At 43.4% G+C, this 27,144-nt stretch overlaps 1 protein-coding gene across 1 annotated transcript in view; it reads right to left on the reverse strand.

Moving 5' to 3' along the window:
* Window positions 1–820: 820 nt before the first annotated feature.
* Window positions 821–27,144, reverse strand: part of LOC144683797 (gamma-aminobutyric acid receptor subunit alpha-2-like) — a 412,721-nt gene continuing 386,397 nt past the window's right edge. The window contains exons 9-10 of the mRNA XM_078547208.1: window positions 6,233–6,435; window positions 821–2,219 (exon numbers count right to left, since the gene is read on the reverse strand). Coding sequence (XP_078403334.1) covers window positions 1,908–2,219; window positions 6,233–6,435 — 515 coding nt within the window. The 3' untranslated portion in view covers window positions 821–1,907. The remainder of the gene's footprint in view (window positions 2,220–6,232; window positions 6,436–27,144) is intronic.

Below are 27,144 nucleotides of genomic sequence, written 5' to 3' on the forward strand. Positions count from 1 at the left end.
CTCCAATTATATCATCAGGATGCACATATAATTTTTACCATGGAAAACGAAGGTCTGTACAGTATCCAACCTGTCAGTAAAATCTAGCGGCAGCGAATATTCTGCCCACATGAGGTCTAGGCCAGTAATTATTTTGTTAATTTTTAAAGGTTCCTTGTGGGCCAAGAAGCCCTCACGAAGATAACTTGGGATCCTATTGCCCCAGGCTCTCCCCCGTCCCCCACCCAATCACAGACTTTCTGATCCACTGTTAATTTTGTTACGTACTTTACTGGAAACAGACTCCCTGGGTCCCTGGCAGAGACTGACCCTCCACCAGCTCTGACTCCTGTTCATCGGAGTCACTGAATTTGGATGGGGATCACTCATGAAATGCAAATGCGATCTGGTGGTTAATATCTCCCAGACCTCACATTTCAGGGTGGCGTTGGGGAGGGTTGCTGATGGTTTGCAACCTGCTTCTGCCTACTCATGCTCGATTCCCAGCTCGAGTTCAGATCAGCCCTTTATCATCTGAAATAAACTCATCTGCATGAAGCAATCCTGTGAAAGCCAAGAGCTGCTTGCTGTTCCTGGCATTAATCCATTTGGTCAGTTATGTAAAATCACATAAAGAAATTCACATTTCCAATTAAGAAGGTTATTATCTTTTAAAAGTTGCAGTCACCCCAGTGCATCTTAAATAATTCTAGAAGAAAATGACTTCATTAATTAAATTGCAATCCCCTGTTATTTTAATGGATTTGCTTTTCTACAAAAACTGTCAAAATATTGACTTAACAGAAGAAAATCTATCAAACACAGCTTCGAGTTCATTTTTCTTTATTGTATCCCTCAAGGTTCTGCATTGTTTAAGTTGGTTCAGAAGATAAAATGGGTTTCAGAGATGTTAATGTGGTTACTGAGGCAGTTTTTTCTGTGCATTGTATGATGCCATTGTTGGGTAAGTCACACAATGTGCTCTGTGACCTCAGCACCAGTATCACCATGCAAATCCCCAAATCACATGCGTCATATTTAACATTAAAACCAAAATGGCAGCACAAAACAAATGTGGAAGAAATACAATAAAGTTAACATTAAAGTTGTGTTATGAGATTTTTTTGAGAAACCTAGTTCTTGTGTTTATTTAAACATTAATTATCTCTCGCAGCATATAAGAAACATTTTTTTTACAAGTAAAAGTTTTGCACTGGAACCGATGTAAATTGTATACTAGACTCAAGAAATTAAAAATCACTAAGTACTACTGTTAACCATCAACACTTTCATATAACATGTGGTCTTACAAAAAATGACAGGAGTGTTACCTAATTGTTTAATTCAACCAATAAGTGCTAACATATGAACTCTTTTGATATTAAATATCTGCAATGCAAAACCTTGTAAACAGTTCTGTGGCACAAACCATTTGAATGTATGAACCCAAATTTTCGCCATCACACTGTGAAATAAATTTCAATTTTGTCACCTGGGTGGTAACCTGGCAGAATGATTGCCCACCAATTGTAGATCCCATTTGATTTGCATTCCACTATTTTTCATGGAACTAAAATCTTGTAGATTCTACAGTGGGTGAGTGGTCTGCTCCACCAGGTTAAACCGACAGGTGATCAAATTGAAAATTACCCACCCACCACCACCACCCCACTCAGTGTCTCGTCAATACTAATCCTTCTAGTGTCCAATATCTTGTTCCAATTGTTCTTTCATTGATTCCGCAGTATGAATCATTTTATAAATCAACTTGTGAATCGTGTGGACTTTGCAATTCTTCTGTGCGTGAATCATGACAAAATAAAGGCTTATTTCTATAAACATACCAAAGTACATAGATTAGCAATTACAGGTTGTATTTGGCATCATCACCCTTTAGAAATTCCACATGCCTTAAAATGCATCAATGATTATTTTGCAGCATCATTGCTCATCCCTTTAACAACAAGTTCTCTGTTTAAATATGTAGCCCAGTACACTAAATTGAAAGTTCCAAATAAAACAGGGAACATTATCCTGGACATTCTGTCGATTTTGCTTACGCTGTTAAATGTTTTCTTGGCCTCCTGTGGCTTGGTCTCTGGTTTGGCCTCTTTTGGTTCTGCAGTTGCACTCTTTGCAATTGTTGGTAGTGCTGCGTCCTTAGTGATATTAGGTGCATAATTGGCAACTGCGACTGCATAAGCATTATTTTTCTTCATGATAGAAGCCTTGTCTTTCTTCTGTGGAAGTAAGTGAAAGCTTTTCATTGATTTATTCATTATTTTTGTTGCAGAATCGGAGAACGACACTGCACAAGAGGCCGCTATTCGACGCATCACGCCTATGCTGGCTTTTTGGAATGGCTATCCAATTAGTCCCATTCCTCTGCTTTTTTTTCCATTGTGCTACAAACATTCCCCCTTCAAGTATTTATCAAATTTTCTTTTCAAAGTTATTATTGAATCTGGTTCCGCCACCGTTTCGGTCAGTGGATTCCAGATTATAACAACTTGCTGCATTAAATAAAGTTCCTCATGCCACCTATATTTCTTTTGCCAATTACCCTGTTTGTTAAAATAAGCCTGATGAAGCAAAGGAAAAGATGGGATCTTCTGCCTATTTTACTGGTGGAAAAACTATATTTTGAATTAAATAAAAATGTTAACAGTATCAAAATGCATTAATAAATCTAGAGATTTATTCACCTCACTGGGAGGGGTGAGTGTTGCTCATGCAGAGGGAAACCTAGGGGGTGCCACACAATGGATGTGCTAATGAACGGATGCTGACAGCAGGTTTAAAAAGAATGCCCTGAACCGTCATGGTCATCAGTGTGGAATGGGAATGGATGTACCGCTTTCGGCCTTTGGGATCATTGATACAGGCATGTGCATCAGCCAAAGATTGTCTTCTGACCTTCTGGCGTGAAACTGCTTCTGGAGCATTGCCAGGCTCTTTACACAGCAGGGGGCTTGTGTGATACTGTAAAACTTGTGTCCCTCTACAAAAGGCCTCTAACTGAGATCTTAAAGGCCTTGTTTGTATGCCTGCCTCCAGCAAGCAGGCTGCTGATTTCATTGACAGGAAAATTGGCCGCGGGAAACTTTACCAGGGGCAGGACCATGATGGGGAGCATGCACCCCCCACCCCACCCGCCTGCACCCCCCCCCCCCCCCCCCAACCCCCAACCCCCCCAACCCCCTGCCCGCCAAGTGAGTTTTCTGCCAGTTTTTCCCAGCCCTTCCCAACCTTCACATCTACAAGTAAGGGGCCAGGAAAACTCCACCCTTAGGCCAGTAATTTAAAGAGATTAAATTCTAAGGAATCTGAGAACTCAACATGAAGATAATTGTTGCATAATCCAAAATAGATATATAAATCGCTATCTTTTCTATAAATATATAAGCATAATCTAAATATTTATTTAAGCTTTTCTCTGTCACCTCTACTATGGTTTAATAAATTATCATGGAACGTACAGAACGTACAGAAGACATCAGCTTTGTAATGCAACATGAATATGTTAACACACCCAGTCTCAGAAAGAGGTAAGTAATAAATCCCATGTGCCAAATGGCTCCACAGGTGTGGAATGGCCATTCCTGCAATTTAATTGAGTGTTCCATTGATCTCTCATCAAAGTTCCGGCAGCAAATCAGGAGAATCCTGCAGAAACTCAGGACCTTTGCTGAGATATGCAGTAACACCAGGCATTTATGAAGGACTGTATGGTATCTGATGCAACACAAATCATCTCCAGAGCACCAAATATAAATATACACAAAAAAGATTCAATATAGCCGCTTTGTCTGACGTCACATTGGTGAAAGATTACATGTATCCATATTTAACAAGTATCCTCATTCATTCATGCAAAAAGGAAATTAAAAATTTAAAATGAAGATTGCTTCATTACTTGTTAATAGTAAATATCTTCCTTTTGAGCTGCTCTCTCCCAGGTTATTTTGCCATTATAATCAATTCCTGAAAATGTTGCTCTGCGCCTCAGTAGGAAAGTTCTTGCTGACTACACAAATATTTCTTAAATCATATTTATCATATCATTACAAGTGTTTGTATTCCAAGTGTATCATTATTGTATAGTTCTAATTTAAACTTCAAGTTCTACTGCTGATTCTACATTGTTGTCTGGCCAGGAAAATGTTACTCTTGGAAGAGCCAATTCTTTCCTAAATCTGGATTTATATTCCAGATTTATTAATTGAATTCAAACTCCACCAGCTGTCATGGTGGGATTTGAACTCCTGTCCCAAAGAGCATTAGCCTGGGTCTCTGGATTACTAGTACAGTAACATTATCACTACGCCATCTTCTCCCCTCCCTTGTTGTTAAAAGGGATTGTGCACTTGAACAAAATGTTTGTCGTTATAAGACTTGTGCTAGAATTTTGCCCTTGCCATGCGGGCTCAGGAGGGAAAGGCGGGGGCAGTCGGGAAGCCAACCGTCGCCTGCTATCGGGCCCGAAGGCAATTTCACGTTGGCAGGTCAATTAAGGCCCGTCCAGCGTGAAATGGCAGCACTGCCTGTGAGGGCGGGGCTGGAGTGCGAGCCGGGCAAGCACGACCATCACGTGTGCGACTGTGGGCTTCATAATCTCCCTGAGGCACAGAGCTGCCTGAGGGAGATGGACTGATTTCAACAAAAAAAATTAAAAGTTTTATAAATATTATGAAACAAGTCCCCTTATGTGACTCTGTCACGGGCATGTTAGTGAAAAAACAAAGTTTTTATTTGATTTATATTTGCTTTGTAAACCTCATCCCACCCGTGAATGATGTTTCCAAAAAAGTTTAAAGGCCGCTTGGCCTTTTCTTTTAATTAACTTTTTAATGGCCTTGATAGGCCTTTTAATTGTCAGCGGGTGCGCTGCTGACTCCTGTGGGCGCCCACCGACCGAAATATCGCGCGACTGCATGATGATGTCACACCTGACAGCCTCCTCAGTTCTTCTGGGGTCACCCACCCTGACTCCTAATTTAGCCCACCACCCCAAACTGAAAATCTGATATTCGGGCAGCCATATTTAGAAGTCGGGCTTGCAGAGTTGGGAATTCTCCGGATGAAAATCCAGATCCAGAGCTTGTAATCTTGCATACTTAACACCAAAAGGTGAGAAGGCGATTTGTCCCTTCACATTCTCAGAAGTTGCTGTTTTAGACTTACTTTAATATGTGTTTTTTTTGAAAGAGTGGAATTAATTTTATTTGGCACTGCCAACGTTTCTTCCTAAAGCTCTATTTTGTCTATGTAAACTGTAAATACACTGTCTGTCATACACATATCCAACAAACCTCAGTTCTTTTGGAGGTGGGGAGGATACCGTTTTGAGAAGATTGAAGCAAAATCTCAGGGTGGTTGACATTCAGCTGTGCCTCCTCTAATGCTTTCTGTGTCAGATTAATGCCTTCTGCATGATCAGAGTAAAAACCTTGTAGTCCTACAGGAGTTTATAATTGAGTGGAGCAATTTGACTGAGGCTTTTGGCCTCGTCACTTCATGAATTTAGTAGTTCTTAATTAGAATCCTTGGTATGTTTATACATCCATTGTTTAAAATAGATTAAAAATAAGGAGGTTGAAATTGATAATGGACAGTAGACAGAACAGGAAATAGCAAATCAGCAACCCATTTTACAATCCATACAACTTTCTTAATGGGAAAGAAAATCGGATGGGGTGTAAAACTGGTGACCAATTTTCTATTGCCTATTTTGTGTTGCAGCCCAAGACTTATATCTGCCCTAAACTTACTAATAGCACACGTTGAACTTCTGACTTGCCTAGACTCAATTTACTCCTAAAACTAGAATACCATTGTATTTGTATGGTACAGATCCTTGGGCACCAGCAGCTCTCTATCATCTTAGTCAAGTTATGTTCTTGCATGTGAATCTGGACAATAAATGGTGGTCAGTGTAAGGGGCCTCATTACTGAGTCCGAACTGGTGAGCCCAATGTTTCACTTTCCAAATGTAATTCACTGGAATTACATTGACTGGTGTCTGTCAGTCCCTTCTCTCTCTCAGGGAGATATCTGTACACTGACTGGTTACAGTTCTGTTGCCCACTGGCTCAGCAAACTGTGCATATTGAAACTGGCGCCCTCCTAACCTGTATTGCGCTGAACTACACTGTATGTTGAATTTATCCATTGAACCATGGAGGATGAACATGTTATGTCGTCATGGGATACACTTGAAGATTTGATTAAAGAAGCTGAAAGAACCTCTTACCTTATCATTCACAACACTTTTGCCATCCCAAGCCCAGCCTCGTTTTGTAAAATAATTTACTGTGGCAAATTCTATTAGTGCAGAGAACACAAAGGCGTAGCAGACAGCAATAAACCAATCCATGGCAGTTGCATATGCAACTTTAGGAAGAGAGTTTCGAGCACTGATACTCAGCGTCGTCATTGTAAGCACTGTTGTAACTCCTAGAAAGATAAAAATCAGGAACAGAAAACCCATCATTTTATGCCAACAAACAACAAGATCTGTAGAGTACAAAATAAACCTTGAAAATGTTTAACCTAATTATTTTTGGACCAAGCAAAAACCAATGCCCAATGATTGCCAGACACAAAGTGAACACGGTTATTTCTTTTGTGACACTGTGGAAGTGCTTTTCTGTTGCATTGTGCCATTAAACACATTTTATTGTGATGCACATTTCAGATGACATTCTCTCCCAGTCCATTCAATATGTGGTGCTCTGTTGACGAGAAGCTGGAGGTTGCATCCACAAGGTGCCTGAGGTGCTATCCCTGCCTTTTTAATACATTTGAATTGCTATGACCTTTACATTTAAATACATTTTTATGTCTAAGTGGGTACTAGTCACATGTTTTTTTCTTATGAAAGGACTTTATCTACATATATGTGCCTTGATTGGTCCCAAAGCACCTTAATACATTTATTTATCATTAAAAATTAAATAGCTCCTTTTCTGTCTTTAAGGGGAAATGATAGTATATTTTTTAATTCCTGTACTTGGCCATTTCCATCTTGACTACTCATTGAAATTCCAGTGGACCAAGGCAAATGCTCACGACTTAAAGGATGAACATTTTTCTTATATCGAGAATTTTTTGCATTATCAATTACACATTTTTGAATGAGAGTTTTATTAGATTGTCACAGGTTTAGTTTTTTTACACACCTTCATTTAAAATAATTCCTAGTGCTATTGCATGGGTCCTGAGGAGTGTACAGAGTGGATACTGGGTGAGTGCCTGTGGGGAATAAATGAGGGGAATGGAGGGGATATGGAGTGGTCATGGAATCTGAGAGGGTATGGGGGATGGGGGCATTTAAACAATGCTGAGAGCTGGGTTGCTGTCTTCGAGAGATAAGGTGGGCCTTCTAATCAGCCCCCTCTGCATTCCCGTTCCTCCCGCTTTCCACTGCAGCTCACAAACTGTACCATGAACCCGAACCCTGCGTGAGAAAACAAAAATTCTGGACAAAGTCACTTTGGTCGGGGGTGCACTTTGGAAACTGTAAAAGTGCTCGTCGTGTTTTCCTAAACCTACACGAAAATCCGGGCCAATGAGTCAGAATCAGTGATTGCAATTGAATTGTAGCAATAAATTTTGACTTCCAGATTTCCCATCTCTATGATACGCAGCAGGCATGATGCACATCCACATCCATATGATGCCATCCCAACTGCATATAAAAACACTATAGAAATAGATATTTGAGGAGCCAGGAGGTGGTTGTGATGGATACAGGGCCCAGGTTCGATAATGCAACACTGAAATTATTGCTGGGTGCGTCAGAGAGCAGGAGAAACATAGGGCAGGATTTTCGGCTCGTCTTACAGGCACGGTGGGTGGGCCTGGGAGCGGCCAGGAAACGGGCCGTGCCCGCGATTGGCCCGCAACTGCAATTTCACGCTCACTGGCCAATTAATGGCCAGACAGTGTGAAAGGCATGCTGAAGGGCCCAGCGCTGCTGGGGTGAGGGCAGAAGGAGGGCAGGCACTGAAGTCAGCGCGGGCACGGGGGAGCGCGGAATGAAAGCTCCCTGAAGGCAGAGAGCTGCCTCAGGGAGCTGAAGAATGTTAAAGCCAAAAATAAACATTATGAAATTACGAAAAAAAATTCCACCCATAAGAGTCACTCATCTGAAGATATTGCTGACAAAAATTCTGCCCAAACATTTTCTTAAAATTAATTTCGGAAACTTCATCCCACCCTTGGATGAGGTTTCCTCAAAAGTCCAAAGGCCATCTGGCCGATTTGCCCACCCGCCAACCGTAACGTTGGATGGGCAGTGAAAAATCCAGGTCAATCACTACACTAATGGCTTTAATAGGCTTCTTAATTGTTGGTGGGTGCACTGTCGACTCTCGCATGTGCCCTCCAACCGAAATATCGCACGAGTGCACGATGATGTCGGGACACTCGCCCAATGTCATCGCGCGCTATTTCACACTCGGGCATGTCGGGTGCGCGCCCGCACGCTGAGCAAAAAATCCTGCCCATACTCTTCCACAGCAATGGGAGGAAGAAATGCACCTCAATGTTATTGTTCCTTACTGCTGTCATGAGCCAAGTCTAAAGTGGGGTAAATCTTATTTCTTACAAGCTACTCCTTAAGTTCACTTCCTGAGTTGGGATCGTCTGGAATGCTGGACTGCTACTCAATAAATACATCATGACAGCTCCCAGGAATCTTGCGCATATCTGTATGAAACTGTTTTTGTGGTTGCATTAATGTAAGGGCTGTATTAATATCCCTTGTGGTTTACAAAAGCCATTGGTTGTTGTGCTAGTGTTCAGGTCGCCACGAGATGCCATTGTGGACATCCCTCACCTGTGTGGCTACTGGCTACTGTCATCAAAAGGGAAATTTACATAAATATTCCTTTCAGGTGAAGCAGCACTTCACTTGCATCTCCTTCAATTTGGTCTAATGCAATCGCTGCTCCCAACTGGGGAGACCAAACACAGACTGGGTGACCTCTTTGCTGAACACCTTCGGTCTGTGTGCAAGCATGACCCAGACCTTCCTGTTGCTTGCCATTTCAACACAGCATCCTGCTGTCATGCCCACATGTCCGTCCTTGGCCTGCTGCAACGTTCCAATGAAGCCCAACGCAAACTAGAGGAACAGCAACTCATCTTCCGATTAGGCACTTTACAGCCTTCCGGACTTAACATTAAGTTCAACAACTTCAGGCCATGAACTGTCTCCTCTATCCTCACCCCCTTTTTAATCCCCTTTTTTCTACATTCATTTTTACTTTTTATCCACTTATTTTAATTTTAATTTTATTTTCATTCATTTATCCTTGGTTTTATACCCTTTTTTATCCCCCTTCTATCCCATTTTCTATCCTTTTTTCCCCACCACCGCTCCCTACCCCCACCCCATCCCCAAAAGGGCCATCTGTTACTTGGTCCATGTTGTTCTTTCACACAATGCTACCCTTGTTCTGCTATTATCACATTCTGCTTTCTTACCTTAATGCCACTATCAGCACATTTTTTAGACCTTACCACTCTTGTTCATGACATCTTTGTCAATCTCTCCTTTGCCTCCACCTATCACTGGTCTTCTATCCAACTTCACCTGCCCCACCACCTTAATATAAATTTCATCACATTTCCACTTCTCTTCAGCTTTGAAAAGGGTCATACGGACTCAAAATGTTAACTATGTTTCCCTCTCTACAGATGCTGCTAGACCAGCTGAGTTTTTCCAGCATTTTCTGTTTTTGTTTCAAATTTCCAGCATCTGCAGTATTTTGCTTTTACATAACCCAAGCCTTGACAAACAATCTATTTGTCGTGGGCTTTATACATTTCTGTGCAGCTGACTACAACATTCTTGAGATGTCTTCAGCAGCACCCTAGAAAGAAGAAGCAAAAAAAGTGGCATGGTAACTTTCACAAGCACTGATGATGCTTGGCTACCAAGTCTAACAGATAGTAGGTCAACTTCTTGAAGGTTGCAAACACTTGCCACCACCTGATATGGTCCCTCAGGCTGTAGAAGTGCTGCTCTTCTGAGTGGTCAAGGAAGCTGATCCTCTGTCCATACACTCTGTTACATGGATAATGCCAGCTGTGACTTTGAAATCTCTCCTGTGCACCTTGCGCTGGTGCACTTCACTCCTGTGTGCCTCCCTCCTGCGCATACGCTGATCCTACCGCAGCACATTGTCACTGCTGTAGTTAGCGATGTAGTTTCTAATGTAGTTTCAAACACATTCAATAAACCTCCCATTCCAACAGTCAATTTGAAAGCTTCCAAAGTTTAGAAAAATGCTGTATGAGCACAGAACTCTCCGCCAAACATTTGCCGGAGGAACTGAAACACCAGCTTTAATTAACGAGGTTTCACTCAGATGGGCCTATTACAAATTTAAATGCCCACTTGAACTGTAGTTCAATCTTGCCACTGAATCACTGGTTAGTTTCCCAAATGGCAGGAAACCCAGGCTGAACAGATTGATTAGAATTTTACAGTGCTCCGGGAGCAGGACTGTAGGTGGGTCGATAAAATTGGGTGCCAAGGCAATGGTACCATGCCTGTTTCCTATCTGCCCCAGCTGCAATATTACCAGCAGCAGGGGAGGCATCAAGTGGCCATTCCCCCCTGTGGGCCAATTGAGGCCCCTAAGTGGCCAATGACTTTTACCCACGGCACGGGAAGGCTGGCATGGAGTGTGGCAGCCCACCAGCAGAAACTTGGAAGACTGGTGACTGGGAAAGTGGGGATTCCTTCTTTTCTGGCCCCTGTGCCCAATGGAGGTTCCTACAAGGTAATTCTTCCCTCCCACCCCAGTTTTGCCACCCGCACCCCAACAATCCTGACAACCACCCCTCCCTTGCCAGGTCTGCCAGCCTGGCCCTGCTGGAACCCCGGGCTTATTTTAAAGTCCAGGCTCCTGGTGGTGCTGCTGGAACAAGAGAGAAGCTGGCCCTTTTATTGAGCAGAGGCTCTCGGAGGAAGGTCTTCCTCTTGGAAAGGGGCAGAATGTCAGCCTTGAGACAATTAAAGGCCGGACGGCTGCTAAATGGCCACAGGGAAGCTGGCCAAGCGAAGGCAAGCTTGCCCCTGACTTTTTTCCAGAAAAGAAGGCACCCCCACTTGCCCAGTCACCAGTCTTCCGAGTTTCCACCGGTGAGCTGCACACTCCGTGCCAGCCTTCAGGTGCTGTGGGTAAAAGTGATCTTTCATTGGCCACATAAGGGCCTCAATTGGCCCACAGGTGAGAAGGGGCATAAAATTTAGCCTGCTAAATTTAAAGCTAAGTAAAATTAAATTGGAAAAGACTTCACTAATGCCTCCTGAAGATGTGAATTGCAGTAATAAAATTCACCCACCTGCACTAACTAAAGTCCCAACTTCAGCAAGTTGGTGCTTGCAAACATTCAAGCGTGCCTCCATTAAATTCAGAAGTGTGTGTTGGAGCCAGGTTGTGGTCATGATCTCAAATTCACTTATTCTAATTACCCACCCATCCCTAAATCACCCATTATTAGGGATTAAAATTCCCCCAAGGTGTCAGATGAGGGCACTGGGGGCATTCAAAATTTGGGGGAGATGGTTGCACAGTGGTAATGTCATTGGACTAGTAATCCAGAGACCCAGGTTAATGCTCTGGGGACACAGGTTCAAATCCCACAGCAAATGGTGGAACTGAAGCTCAATAAATAAAATCTGGAATTGAAAGCTAGTCTCAGTAATGGTAACCATGAAACAATGGTTGTAAAAATCTATCTGGTTCACAAATGTCCTTTAGGGAAGGAAATCTGCCTTCCTTATCTGGTCTGGACTGTTTGTGATTCCAAACCCACAGCAATGCAGTTGACTCTTAAGTGGCCTAGCAAACCAATCAGTTCAATGGCAATTAGGGATGGGCAACAAATGGTGGCCTTGCTAGTGATGCCCACATCCCATGAAGGAATAATCTTAAAAAAAAACAGACAGGCAAATATCTTTAAAAATCCCAGTGGCATCAAACCACTTTCCTCATGTTTCAAAACATCATGACTGATTTATTTTCCATAAAGTCTGTTCATATATCTTACTGGTACGGACATACATGGTGTGACACTCACAATTGGGTGAAACAGTAGTCTAAATTAAGATTAAAATTGTATCATGTTGACATGAAACAATTAGAAAGCAAGGTGATATAACAATATCTTGGTCACAGACTATACAGCTTGTGATGGCCCTTTGAAAGAACTAATAAATTAGTCATACTCCCATGGTCTTTCTCCAAAGCCATGAAACTTTTTACATTACAAGTAGTTATTCAGTTCCCTTTTGAATATTACTATTGAATTTGCTTCCACTACTCTTTCAGACAGTGTATAAAAATTATACTTCTCATCTTCCCTCTGGTGCTTTTGCCAACTAGTGTAGCTTAAATCTATGTCCTTTGATTACCACCTATTTTTGCCAGCAGGGACACTGTTTAATTAGAGTCATAGAGTCATAGATGTCTACAGCACACAAAAAGGCCCTTCGGCCCATCGAGTCTGCAACGGTCAAACAAGTACCTAACTATTCTAATCCCATTTTCCAGCACTAGGCCCATAGCCTTGTATGCCATGGCATCGCAAGTGCACATCCAAATACTTCTTAAATGTTATGAGGGTTGCTGCCTCTACCACCCTGTCAGGCAGTGAGTTCCAGATTCCTACCACCCTCTGAGTGAAAAAATTCTTCCTCACATCCCCTGTAAACCTCGTGCCCCTTACCTTAAATCTATGCCCCCTCCACCAAGGGGGAAAGTTCCTTCCTGTCTACACCTTGAAGATTTTTTATTTGAAGAGTTGTGAATGGAACTGAACATTGAATCAGTGAGCATCCATATTTCTGGCTTGATGATGCAGGGAAGGTCATTGATGAAGTATTGGCCGGTCATTATGGAAATGCCATTGATTCAAATTGAAATGTATTAAGCAACTTCTGTAAGGGATAGCAAATCCAGAGCTTGGATGGGAATTTTCATACCAACTGTGTTGTTTCTGTGAGGTTTGTATCTTTCAACATAAGTAGTAATATTTTTATTTTGTATCAGTTGTTTGATATATTATCTAAGTAAATTTGCTTTAAGAGAGTGATAAGCAAACTATTGATAATATTAGGTTGCAGCAGAATGCAAAAAAAAACTCAGATAGCACAGAGCAACTTGTATTTATGTAACACCTTTAACGTAGAAAATATGGCAAGGCACTTCACAGGAGTCAAAGTATCTGGACAGCGGGGGGGGAGGATAATAAGGGAGAATGCAAAGAGATTAGAAGTGACATCAAAAAACAATTAGGAGGGCAAAGAGGAACTATTAAATTACCAAGGAACATAAAACAACATAATAAAATATTTTACAAAAATATAAGTTACAAAAAAGGAAAGTTGAGATGGGAATAGGGCCACTTATTGATGGACTTGATAATATAGTCAATACTGAGGATGACTGCAACAAATTATAAGAAGATATTAATAAAGTTGCAGAATAGGCATATAATTGGCAAATTAATGTCAATATAGACAAATGTTAGGTATTACATTTTGGCAAGAAAATAAAGAGGTTGTGCATTACTTAAGAAATTAGAATTTAAGTGGGATAGAGGAGCAAAGGGATCTACAAGTACAAAAGACGCTAAAAGTAGCAATAAAAGCAAAATACTGCAGATGCTGGGAATCTGAAATAAAAACACAAAATGCTGGAAAAACTCAGCGGGCAGAATTTTGCCCTTGATGGGCGGGCGGGCCCCACCGACTCAGTGGTGGGCGGGCAGCCGATCGCCGCCGCCAAAACGGGCCCCGCCACCATTTTAAGTGGGTCTATCCAGTGAGCCGCCTGATGGGAAGCGCTATGTGCTTCCTGTGTGGGCAGGGGAGGATTCCCCAAATGCCACAGTGCGTTCTTTTGCGCATGCACACGAAAGAGCACACATCTCCCTGAGGCAAAGTGCTGCCTCAGGGAGAGCGCTAAAAGTTTTTAAAAGTTTAAAAATAGAAAAATAAAAAAATCCTTAACATGTCCCCCTCGTGACAATGTCACACGAGATGGGACATGTTAATAAATATCACAGAAGCTTTATTAAAGTTTTTTAAACCCTGCCGGTGGATGAGGTTTCATGTTTTTTCAGCAGCCCGCCGGGGCTCCTGGCCTGCCCACCAACATTAAGGTTGGACGGGCAGGGCCTTTAATTGATTTAACTACCCTGCAATGGCCTCAATTGGCCATTGACAGGTCAGCGGGTGGACAGCTGAACGCGCTGTGCCCCCGCCTTCCTGGATATTTAAATGGGGCGGGATGATCGGTTCCCCCTGATATCATCCCGCGTCATTTTCCCGTCGGCGAGCGGGTCCCGCCCCCAGCTCGCTGATGGAAAAATTCTGCCCAGCAGCTCTGTGGAGAGAGAAACAGGGTTAATGTTGAGTCCAATATGACCCTTCTTCAGGACTGAAAGTAGCAACATAGATTAACAAAGTCATAGAAAACAAACCAAGCACTAGGGTTTATTTCTAAAGGGAGAGAATTGAAAAGAATTGACAATACCAGAAATGCAGGGGCAAACCTATCAAGAGAGGAAGAACAGATGGGTTTCTTTTATCTTCCAAAAGAGTATGCTGGTGATGACTTAATAGAGATCTTTAAAATTATGAAAAGTTTTGATAGACAGAATGAACTGGATTTTACCGCAGGCTTCAGGGCCCTGAGGTAGGAACTGAATTGGGGTCCTGAACCTGCACTGGCCAGCATTGTGCCCACTGGTGCATTCTTCCAACAGGTAGCTTCTTAACTGGCTGCTTTCACTATCCTATGAAGGACAGAAGACAGACTGTTGATGGCTCAATCAGAGGCTGACAGTTCTGGAGCTCTGGTAGCCCCTCCAGGAGAGGTAGGCGTTGCTCAAGCAGGTGAGGGACCATGAGAGTGCCGCAATATGGAGGCACACTCAGAAGCATTTGTGGTTATTAAAAGTGGTGAGGGCTATAGTTGGTAAACCCCTTTGAAGTGAGGGGGAAACTCTCTTGAGGAGTTGTTTGGGCGGCTTTTGTCTCTTGTGGCCCCATCATTGAGGCATGGAGGCTCTGGCTCCAATTGTTCCCTGCCCTGCTGCAGGGAGGCCGCCTCCATTGGTCTGGCAGCCTCTGATGCAGGTTGAGCGGATGATTGCAAACTGGTTTCACGCTGTTGTGAAACCAATCACGCCATACTGTCCTCTTATGCCACCGAACACGCCCGACGCCAGCGGACACGGAAAGTCCTGGCCACAGGCTTTAGACTACCCAATATTTAATTGGATGAAATTTCTGCTCATCCAGTATTCAATGTCGGATGAGCAGTATGGCACATTAGAGACAGTGGAGGAGTTGAGAGTGATGGTGGTAAGGTAGAGCTGAGTATTGCCAACGTACATGTGAAAATTGATGCTGTATCTTTGAATGATGTCACTGATGAAGGGCAGCAAGTAGATGAGAAATACGAGACAAATAATAGATTTTTGGGGACACCAGAGGTAACAGTGCGGGAGCAGGAAGAGAATCCATTGTAAGTGTTAATCTGGCTATGATTACATAGCTAAGAATGAAACCATGTGAGTGCAGACCCACCGAGTTGGATGACAGTGGAGTGGCATTAGAGGAGGATGGTGTGGTCAACTGTGTCAAAGGCCGTAGTTAGGTTGAGAAAGGTGTTGATGGCAGCTTTGAAAGAGGGGCAACAATACCTGAGGAGAGGGAACCATTAATAATATCAGCTAGCAGGACCCAGAAAGAGAAGTTGGGTGGTCAACAATTTGGCTGAAATAGATTGAGGGAGCAAGAGGAGGGTCAGGAATAGTTGTAGCATTGATTGTTAGGTTGCAGCTGTATGTAATAAATATCAGAAAACACACCCCAAGTCCTTGACTTTCTATGAACAACATGATCATAGAACTACTCATCTGAATTGAAATGCTGCAGCAATTGCACAGCTCAAATACACAATGTTTACAATTGTTCATGGCATAAAGATTACCATCATAGCTACTTTGAACTGATTTTGGAAAATAATTCCATATCGATTATGTCTGTTGAATTTTGTGTATGCATTTGAAGACCTTATGGGATCAAACTTTTTAAGTGGTTGAAGATGATGGAGAAATGGTTGGCATGCTCTGACAGTGCATCTGTTTATGTGTAATCCATGGTAATGCTAAAGTGGTCCGTGCGCCCGCTTGGCAAAAAACAGGCAAGCTGCTACTCATGCTCTACATTTGCAGTTCCACTAATATAGGAATATGAAATCAGATATCACTTCTGAAAAGGAAGGTGCGCTATGGTTACAATCAATTTCATTCACTAAAATGGAAAACAGGAGAGATGCTGGACATGGAAATTTTGAGATCATCAGGAACTGGGACCTCATCTTTCCATCCAGTGGCAAGAAGATATCCTGGCTCGCAAAGTGTAACAATGGACAGAGGAAGCAGGACAGGTCAGCGCCAGAAGCATTGGGCAGAATTTTTCTCTCGTCTGAAGGGCATGTGCCCGATCCAAACAAGCGTAAAATGACATGTGATGACGTCGGCCGAACGTCCCGACATCAGCGCGCACTTGTGCAATATTTCGGTCACCGAGTGCGCGCGGGAGTCAGCAGCACTCCTGCTGATAATTAAGCAGTCTATTAAGGCCCTTAATCAATTAATTGAGCAGAATTTTTTGCTGCCCATCCAACCGTTCGGTTGGCGAGCAGGCAAAAAGGCGGCCTTTGCATTTTTAGCGAATACTCATCCTCGGGCAGGGAGAGGTTTCAACCAGTAATTTAAAAAATACGTTTTACACTCCTATTTAACATGTTCCCGCTCATGTGACAGAGTCACGGAGCTGGGGACATTTTTCATGATTTTAAATATCTTTATTTTTATGGTTAAAAGTCTTCAGCTCCCTAAGATAGCTGTGTGCCTCAGGGGGCTGTTACTGCGCGCACTCGTGCACATGCGTGAACTTCAGCGCACGCACTCCTCCCGCCCCACCACCGCCACCCCGGGAGCGTGAGCGCTGCAGCGCGCGTTTCACACTGGCTGACCGTTAAATGGCCAGCCAGCGTGACATCGCGGTCAGGGCCCGATCACAGGCTTTGGTTGGCTTCGGGGCCACTCTCGGGCCCGCCCACTGTGCCCACCCGATGAGGGCAAAATTCTGCCCATTGTTTCCAAGGGACTGGCTGCAATGCAGAATAAATTTTAATAACCTGACAAGGGCTACCTAAAGTGAGATTCCTAATTTGTATCTCCCATTATTCTCTGCTTAGCCCTGGTTACCTGCAGCCTCAGCATTCACAGCCCTTCCCCAACATCTAGCCCATCCCCCTCACTTCCTACTACACTCCTGGACTGCTTCTCCGCTGCTCCTAACGCAACATATTGCACCTGCTTGTTTCCTCACTGTGACCTTGTCACCCTGTTTTATCTTTAGCAGACAAGCAACACTATTCACCCCCAACATTCTTAAAATATTGCATCAGAATAACTCTAATGCACACCATTTTCTTTGCAGAATTATCTGTCACGGAGTAAGTGGGAACAGACAGCCATAGGAGGAGACCCAGCATCAAAATGCACCCTGCCCCTTCCAGAAGAGACAGTCATAGACATTGTGCACAGAGGGTCTGTTAGGAGCGTGGATTCTGAAGAGGCTGTTTTTGGTGATTCACCCTCTCTGCCTTCTCACTGAAGTCTCACCCTCACACACTTTACATGAGTAAGTGTGGTTGCTCTCAGTAGTGACTTATCTGACTCTGCTTACTCTTGTCACTAACTACTAACTCTTATCCTCTCTTACCTTTTAGATCCTGAAACTCTCGAAGGTGCGGCCCATGGGAGGAAGAGGAGATATCCCTGCAGAAGATGCAGTGCCACTCAACTATACCCAAGCAAGTTGCAGCTGAGAGACTGGCACCCTGTGTAGTTTACAGGCTAGTGAAGTCTGTACTTGGGAGATTCACCAAGCACAACAGCCCATGAGAAAGGGCAAGTGGATAAGGTGGCTCAGGAAGCCAGTCATTGGAGGAAAATATTGCATCCCTGCCCTGCAGCAGGGAGAGAAGCTGAAGACCTCAAGTACCCAGCCTAAAGAAGAGAACTGTTCTATGTAGCAGAAAATATCTAATTACATTAGGCAGCCTGCCAGTTAATTTTTGTTTCACGGCAGAGGTTTTTTTTTTAACTCTTTTCATGGGGTGTACGTGTTGTGTGTATTTGTTAACCATCCCTAATTGCCCTTGAGAACGTGGTAGTCAGCTGCCTTCTTAAACCACAGCAGTCCATCTCTAACTTATTTGGGGAATTTATGCACAACGTCCAGATCTTGCAGTCAATCATGTGAAACAAGTGGTCAGCTCCATAAACACTGTATTTAGCCCCACATTGGTGGAGCCTCAGGCGACAGCTCGACAGCTTTGATAAAAGCTAAAAGATCTTGATTGAGTTCCAATATTTTCTCTAGCAAACAAAGCGTGGAGTACAGCGTTGAATGGGGCTTTGAAAGCATACCTTAGCAGTTCTACACTTTTGTTTTTGTGCAGAACTGCAGGAGTGCTGAGTTGCAGCTTCATGACAATGGCAGTGGTATCATGGGAGAGGCACATCCTGATTGGATGATTATATGCCTGTTCCCCTCCACACTCTCAATAAGTGACCCTGCTGGTGCCAGCCCACCAGCTGGACCTGTCTGCCTCAGCTGCCCCCAATACACTGCAGCCTTAACCCACCAAGACAATCTTGGAGTCCTCAACAGAAATTCAGCAGTCTGCCATCTTTCTTGCTAAATCCACTGTGGATGCACCTCATAGGAGCACGAGAATAGACTAAGCAAGCACACAAGACAGGCACTCAGACTTTGCATGTGTGATTATTAGTTCTCTGTGTTCAGTATAAGCAAGTGTCAAATTAATTGTGATGAAGTATCTTTGTAAAGTGACTTTCAGTCTTGATATTTGTAGTCATGCGAGGACAACACCCAAACATTGGATTATATACTGCACTGTAGTCATGAGGATTGGGCTGGATGAGTGGAGGAATAGTTGCTGCATTAGGGAGGGGAAGGAATATTCATTAGAATCTCTTATCAATGAGTTTCTTCCTGAGAGCTCTGGCAGTATTGCTGGACCTTGCTCTTCCTCTGCGGCCTTCACTTGCTAATCCAATTCTTACTGCTCATCACCATATTCCTCCACACATGCCTCCAATGTTTGCCCCTTTGCCAAGGCAAAACTGTGCAGCATGAATCGCATGATGACAAATTGTTTCACATGCTTAAGGCTATATTGAAGTGTGCCTCCAAATCTACTGAGGTATCAGAATCGTGGCTTGAGGATCCCAATGGTCTGCTGTGATAACTCTGGTCCTGATATGATTCTAATTGTCTGCATGCTGTGCGTCTGTGCCTGAGTTCCTGATACGAGGCATGAGACAGGTGTATATGAAATAGCCCTTGTCTCCAAAAGGTCAGCCTGACACCAGATAGCCTGGGTGGAAGATAGTGGGTTTTTAGGGCTGGTGCAGGATGAAAGCATCATGACTTCTGCTAGGACACCAGGCCAGATCTGCATAATTTGATGTCTAGTCGGAGATGAAATGCAAATTTAAGAAACAGAACTCCTTCCTGTTGTAACGCCAAGTTTATTCTCGTATTGGAGCAGCAGAGCCACTTGTGTGCAGTTGCTGACCCCTTCCCACCCTACAAGCAACTCCTCCAACTGAGGAAATCCAAGAGCTCTTGCAAAGCTCATCACATTTGACAGCCCCCATTCGGAAGGTGATGAATTCCTGGCACCAAACCAACAGGGCATTGATCACCCGCTGGATTGCAGTTTTCAATTTTCATAGTTTGAGAGATGTTACTGTTATCACCTGGTACATATTGGAAGGAGTCCATTGAATAAACATTCAGGGCCAGAGCCACAGGCAGTACTGTGTATCCCCTAGTGTTTGGTTACAATTTTGATTGAGTAGGTGGCAGAGCTCAGTCACTGCTTCTTTGGAAAACTGGAACCGCCTGATGCACTGCTCCTCTGTAATCTGGTTCCTATACAAACTCATGGTGTCAGGGTTCCTCGAATATTCCCTTCTGTATCCTCTTCCAGCAGACTCTGCAGCCTTTTGTTGCCCCCCTTTGCTGTTGCTGCCCTTGCTCCTCATCTCATAATCCCAATGACAAATCAAACAGAATACACAGGTTCCAAAAGCCTTGGAAAGGCAATCATTTAACATAGGGAATTCCCAAAAATCAGATTTTAATCTCAGATTTGAGGAACAGTAACTAAATATATCAACAAAAATGCGTAAAACACTCTCCTGCCACCTAAGAAAATCAAGCAAAGATTTATCTACATGGAGGTAACCCTTAAAATCATGCTTCCACAGCATGTTAAGATGATGACTTCCTGGTTAAGATCCAGAAAATCAGCAGATCCACACATAAATTTAGCAAATGGGTCATTGTTCAGATGTGGAATCTTCATTTTAATATTTTAATTAAAGCTGCAATTGTTTAAAAAAGTGGACTAATTATGATTCTATGATTCTATACACTATGATTTCATAGTGGCCCTGACATGCTTACCTCGAATTGACTGATGGAATGCTAAATTTGGCATTGGTGTATTTGTGATAATTTTGAACTGACTAAAGATTAAATAAACCAGATTTTGCTGTTAAAATACTATTGATTACGGTTATTTATGCATAAATGGTACAGCAATTTCAAGCGAAGGGCAGGTATGCAGCAATTTGCTGTCTGACTTGCGCCTCTTTGCCATTAGCTTCACAAAAATGTCATTCTGCTATCTGCCTCACTACTGGCATGCACTGAATGTTATGAAATTGCTGTATTTGCATAGATACAAACTAAGCCCACCACAGATATTTAAGGCTGGTAATTACAAGCATAAGAAGCCTTTAAAGAACTGTTAAATGTGAATGATTATCAATCAGCCTTTTTAGCAGCAAATATTAACTATTATAAATGTTGAGCCTCATTCTTTCAGATTGCTTTAGGAGAATTTTAAAATATCAGATAAAAAAAAACCTGACATTTCCTTTTTCTTTATTCTCTTTTCATCCAACCTTTCTTTTGTTTAATCTGTCACGGAATGTGAGCGTCACTGGCTCGGTCAGCATTTATTGCTCATCCCTAATTGCCCTTGAGAAGCTGGTGGTGAGCTGCCTTTATGAACTGCTGCAGTCCACAATACTGTTAGGAAGGGAGTTCGATGATTTTGATCCAGTGACACTGAAGGAAGAGTGAAATATTTCCAAATCAGAATGGTGTGTGACTTGGAGAGAACCTTGCAGGTGATGGTGATCCCATGCATCTGCTGCCCTTGTCCTTCCAGGTGGCAGAGGTTGCGGATTTCAAAGGTGCTGTTGTAGGAAGCTTAGTGAGTTGCTGCATCTTGTAGATGGTGCGTACTGCTGCCACTGTGCCAATTGTAGAGGCAGTGAATATTAAAGTTGCTGGATGAGGTTCCAATCAATTGGGCTGCTTTGGCCTGGATGTTTGTCAAGCCACTTGAGTGTTGTTGGAGCTGCACTCATGCAGGCAAGTGGAGAGTATTCCATCACACTCCTGACTTGTGCCTTGTAGATGGTGGACAAGCTTTAGGGAGTCAGAAGGTGAGCTACTCTCTGCAGAATTCTCAGCCTCTGACCTGCTCTTGTAGACAGAGTAGTTACATGGATGATCCAGTTAAGTTACTGGTCAATTGTAACCTCCAGCATGTTGATCGTGGTGCAGTGACGTCCTGAGGCTGTGTTGATTGGTCTCCAACAATTTCAGCCATCTTCTGTTGTGCTAGGTATGACTCCAACCAATGGAGAGTTCCCCCCCTAACTACCATTGTCTTCCTTGATACCACACTCGGCCAAACGCTGCCTTGATGTCTAGGGTAGTCATTCTCACCTCATGTTGGGAGTTCAGCTCTTTTGCCCATATTTGGTCTAAGGCTGTAATGAGGTCAGTAGCTGAGTGACCCTTGCAGAACCCAAACTAAGCATCACTGAGCAGGTTGTTGTTGGGTAAGTGCCATTTGATTGCACTTTTGACGACACCTTCCATCACTTTGCTGATGAATGAGGGTAGAATAATAGAGCAATAATTGGCTAGATTCCATTTGTCCTGCTTTTCGTGGACAGGACAAACCTGGATAATTTTCCACATTGCCGAGTAGATGCCAGTGTTGTAGCTGTATTGGAATAGGTTGGCTAGGTGCCATGGCTAGTTCTGCAGCACAAATCTTCTTCAATACCACTGCAGCATTATTGTTAGGGTTCATAACCTTTGCTATATCCAATGCCTTTGGCCATTTCTAGATATCATGTGGAGTGAATCAAATTGGCTGAAGACTGGCATCTGTGATGTTGGGAACCTCAGGAGGAGGCCGAGATGGATCAGCCACTTGGCATTTTTGGCTGAAGATGGTTGCAAACGCTTCAGCTTGCTTTTTGCACTGATGTGCTGGGCTATGCTATCATTGAAGATGGGAATATTTGTGGAGCCTCCTCCTCCAGTTCATTTTCAATTGTCCACCACAATTCAAGAAAGGAAGTGGCAGGACTGCAGAACTTTTATCTGATCCTGTGGGGTCACTTAGCTTTGTCTATCACATGCTGCCTTTGCTGTTTAGCATGAACATAGTCATGTGTTGTAGCTTCATCAGATTAACACCTGATTTTTAGATATACTTGGTGCTGCTCCTGGCATGCTCTCTTGCATCCTTCATTGAATCAAGGTTGATCCCCTGGCTTGATGGTAATTGTAGAATGGGGGATATGTCAGGCCATGAGGTTACAGATTGTAAATGAATACAATTCTGCTGCTGCTGGTAGCCCATAGCATCTTTGAGCTGCTATATCTGTAGTGAGTCTATCCCATTTAGCACGGCGTAGTGCCACACTTCTCTTTATCTCTTTCTTATTTGACACTGAATTCACTCCTTTTAATTCACTCTCCTTCTCTGTCCTTGGTGTATTTCTTTCTCAATCCTTAAATCTCATTGGTGAAGGAGGTATTTCATTGGTTGCTTTGCTCATTCAGGACCCTGTTTCCCTCATTGTGTGGTTGTATCAGCTCACACTTTCAGCAACCTAGCAGGCAAACCTTCTTTGAGCTAAAAGGTGCAAGGGCAGGTCTAACAGATGGAAGATGCCATTAGATGCTCTGCTACAGCAAAATCTGCTCCATTAAAAAATACATTGTGCAAGGAGAATGTTGGGGAAAAAAGAATCAGAGAGCAATGGCAGAAGCTGGAAGACATACTGGAGTAAAGTGATGCAGGAACTCCAGGACCAGCAAGGTGAACAGGCTATCAACTGCTCTGAAGAGTGGAAGAATCTCTTATTCCTTGCGATAAGGACAGATGAAGACCATTCAGCGCATCCAGCTTGCCTTTCCATTGTAGCACATATCCCGCCTTCAGGATCATAAATGCCTTGAGAATAATTCCATATTTTTTGCCACCACTATTGCACCCAGATGGTCATTAATCATTTTTTCCATGAAGCAGTGCTTCCTGACATCAATCCTGAACTTGTTCTGAACTAACGTGTTGCTGTCACATTCAATTTCATTTCAAGTTTTTTATTGAGTTATCTTCAAGCTGATAAAGGAGGTGCTCCAGTACACTTCATGTGGGGAGATAACATTTTGTCCAGCTGTGCAAAAATAATCTCCTTCAAATTTTCTTATTAGAAAGTAACATATTCCTTGCATTTCTGTCACTTCTTTTCCCTAGGTTTATTTCCATTCTTAAAGTATACTATTGTATATCAGTATATGTGTCAAGCCAACATGTAAGTGTGTGAATAACATTTCACAATTGTTATTAGAGCATAATGATAATTACTTGGAGCAGCTGTTCTTTTTGGTATGCACTTACAAAATCTTTATGTTTAATCTCATTTGATTTAAACAAAATACAAATAATGAATACTCCATGTGTTCCACATAATAGCTTTAAGAAGTATGTAAATGAAATTTGTAAACAGATGTGAATTTACCAACGAACTAAAACAAGAAATGCCTATTTCAGTCTCAGAATATTAATATCAATGCTGTTTGTTGCAAAAAAAAAGCACTTCCTGCATATACCTGGCTGCTTCTGGCCTGAATTATTTGCTCGCCGGGCGCAAGCGATCGGCGGGCCCAAGAGCGGATGGGAAATGGGCCCCTGACCGCGATAGACACCCAATCACGATTTCACGCTGGCTGGCCAATTAACGGCCAGCCAGTGTGAAACGCGCACCAAGAAAAGCTCGGTACTGCCGGTGGCGGCAGGAAGATGGCAGGTGCCGATGTCACCATGGGTGCTGGTGAGCGCTTCCAATGAGCAGGCAGCTGCCTCAGGGAGCTGCAGATCTCCACTGAATAAATGAAACAACAAAAATGCTGCAAAATATGTCCATGCAGCAAAATCAAGCTCCTGAAAGCATACCTCATTAAAAAACAGTCCCTGTGTATCTCTTTTTATTTTATTTCCCCACTGAGATTTCATCCCATCCTGGATTGAGGCTTGAGCAAAAATGTAAAGGCCGCCTGACCGATTGGCCCGTCTGCCAACTGTAAAAGTGGACGGGCCACGAAAAATCGCTTTCAATTGCCTCCTTAATGGGCTTAATTGCCTGCGTGCTTCTGACTGCCACGTGCACCTGCCGAGCGAGATATCGCGTGAGTGCGCGATGACGTCGGGAAGCTTGCCCGAGGTCATCTTGCGCTATTTCGTGGCCGGATGAGTTGGGGGCACGCCCACCCACGAGACTTAAAATTATGGCCTCTATGTATATTCAGAATTTAGGAATGTTTCAAGTTGGAACAAAAGAAGTAACTGAAATTCATGGAAAAAATTTTCCCCCTGTCGGGGGGAGGTGCAGGAGCAGGCGTTGGCAGGTGCGCCTCCAATCAGCGCCCCCATTTGGGGGTGTGCTACCATTTTACGTGGGTGGGCCAATTAAGGCCCGCCCAGCGTGATGTCCACAAGGAAGCACTATGCACTCCCTGTGCGAGCGGGGTGGGGGGGATTACCTCAGCCGAGAGCATGTGCACGAAAGAGCGCATTGATCTTCCTGAGGCTAAATGCTGCCTCAGGGTGATGGGCTCCAAATTAAAAAATGTTAAACACATGATAGCAAGATTTCCCTGACATGTCCCCTCATGTGACACTGTCACATGAGTTGGGACGTGTCCATCACTTTTACTGAAACATTTATTAAATATTTAAAAACCCTCATGAAACCTCATCCTGCCCGTGAATGAGGTTTCATGATTTTTCTTAAGCCCCACAGGGCTCCCAGCCTGCCCACCAACCCTAAGGTTGGACAAGCAGGTCCATTAATGATATTAATTGCTTTTTAAATGGCCTCAATAGGCTGTTGACAGGTCAGCGGGTGCACAACTGATTCGGCTGCTTCCCCGCCGACCTGAAAATGGAAATGACGCGGGGTGACGTCAGGAGTTCTACCCGTTGCCATCCCGCGCCATTTTATGCGTCGGCGAGCGGGCCCCACCCCCGCTCACCAACCGGAAGATCCTCTCCCATATTTCTATCTTACCTAGATAAACAAACAATCATACTTACTGGCAAAATCTAGTAAATATAATTGGGAAACTTCATGAAGGGTTAACTACCCAGTGTAAAAATAATCTTCATGAATGAACAAGGGGGTAAATTTTCAACTGGGCTGTAATATGGCAGAGTGGAATACACCTGATTTTCACTCCATTGGTTTCAATAGAATAGGAATCAGGTTGATTTTTACAATGGGCAGGTGATATGATCTGCCAGATTACTGCCCATGTAACGAAGACAAAAATTCCTTATTTCATGATGATTGTCACATTATGATGATGTTCAATAACTTATCTATTCTCATTAGCACTGTTCACAAAGGGACACTGCATGTCCCACATTAAGCCGTGAATTTTTGCGCAGATGGAGAGGTTCTCCATCTTAGCAAAAATAGCGGTGAGTGCATGAATCTAGAAGTCCTGCCTCCAAATCTAGCCCTGCCATTTTTGTAGGTGGTGGGTGGAGCAGGTGGAATGGGGGCAACTTGTAATTTGCACTTCTATGGGGTTCGATCATTAGCTCTAGGTGCTTATAAGTCTCTGAAGTGGGAATACATTGTATGCTCAAGTTTGTATTGGAATTTGAATCACACAATTTCTTTGCTCAGGCAAATGTTACCAACTGAGCCAAGCTCTAATTTGGTTTAGATGGTGGAACTGAAATAATATCCATGACATCATAATATTAGCTTTTGATTTTTTGCAGAGTTGTGAAAAAGGGAAGTATTGAAGTTCTACATGTTAGAGTTCCAACAAATTACAGCACACATTAGTAGGCTATGGTTTGATCCCAAAATAACTCACAAACTAACAGGGCAGGATTTTCTGCCTGTTGGGTGGTCGAACCCGACCCAATCTCCGGCGGGCGGGGAACCGATCCCCGCCGGAGAAGCGGGCCCCGCCGCCGTTTTAAGTGGGCGGACCAATTAAGGCCCGCCCAACGTGACGTCGGCCGGGAAGCTCTGTGCGGGCAGGGGGGATTTGCCAAATGTGAGAGTGCACTCTTTCGCGCATGCGCACGCAAGAGCGCACATCTCCCTGCCTCAGGGAGATCGCTGACAGCTTTATAAACTTTAAAAATAGAAAAATAAAAAAAATCCTTAACACGAGATGGGACATGTTAATAAATTTCACTGAAACTTTAATAAACTTTTTTAAACCCCACATGAAAGCTTATCCCGCTGGTGGATGAAGCTTCATGTTTTTTCTAGTTCCTGCTGGGGCTCCTGGCCTGCCCACCAACCTTAAGGTTGGACAGGCAGGTCCTTTAATTGTTTTAATTATCCTGTCAATGGCCTCAATTGGCCCTTAACAGGTTGGCGGGCGGACAGCCGATCTCACTGTGCCCCCGCCTTCCTGAAAATTTAAATGGGGCGGGATAATGTCGCGGGTTCCCCCTGACGTCATCCCGCGTTATTTTCACATCGGTGAGCGGGCCCTGCCCCCTGCTCGCCAACAGAAAAATTCAGCCCACGGTCTCCCATGCATTGCCCTATGATAAGTTGCTGAGCATAGTCTTTACTCCCTTTGGTAAGGAGTGTCATTTCAGTTCATTTTTT

The sequence above is a fragment of the Cetorhinus maximus genome, chromosome 1 (assembly GCF_964194155.1).
Source record: "Cetorhinus maximus chromosome 1, sCetMax3.hap1.1, whole genome shotgun sequence".
Lineage (NCBI taxonomy): Eukaryota > Metazoa > Chordata > Chondrichthyes > Lamniformes > Cetorhinidae > Cetorhinus > Cetorhinus maximus.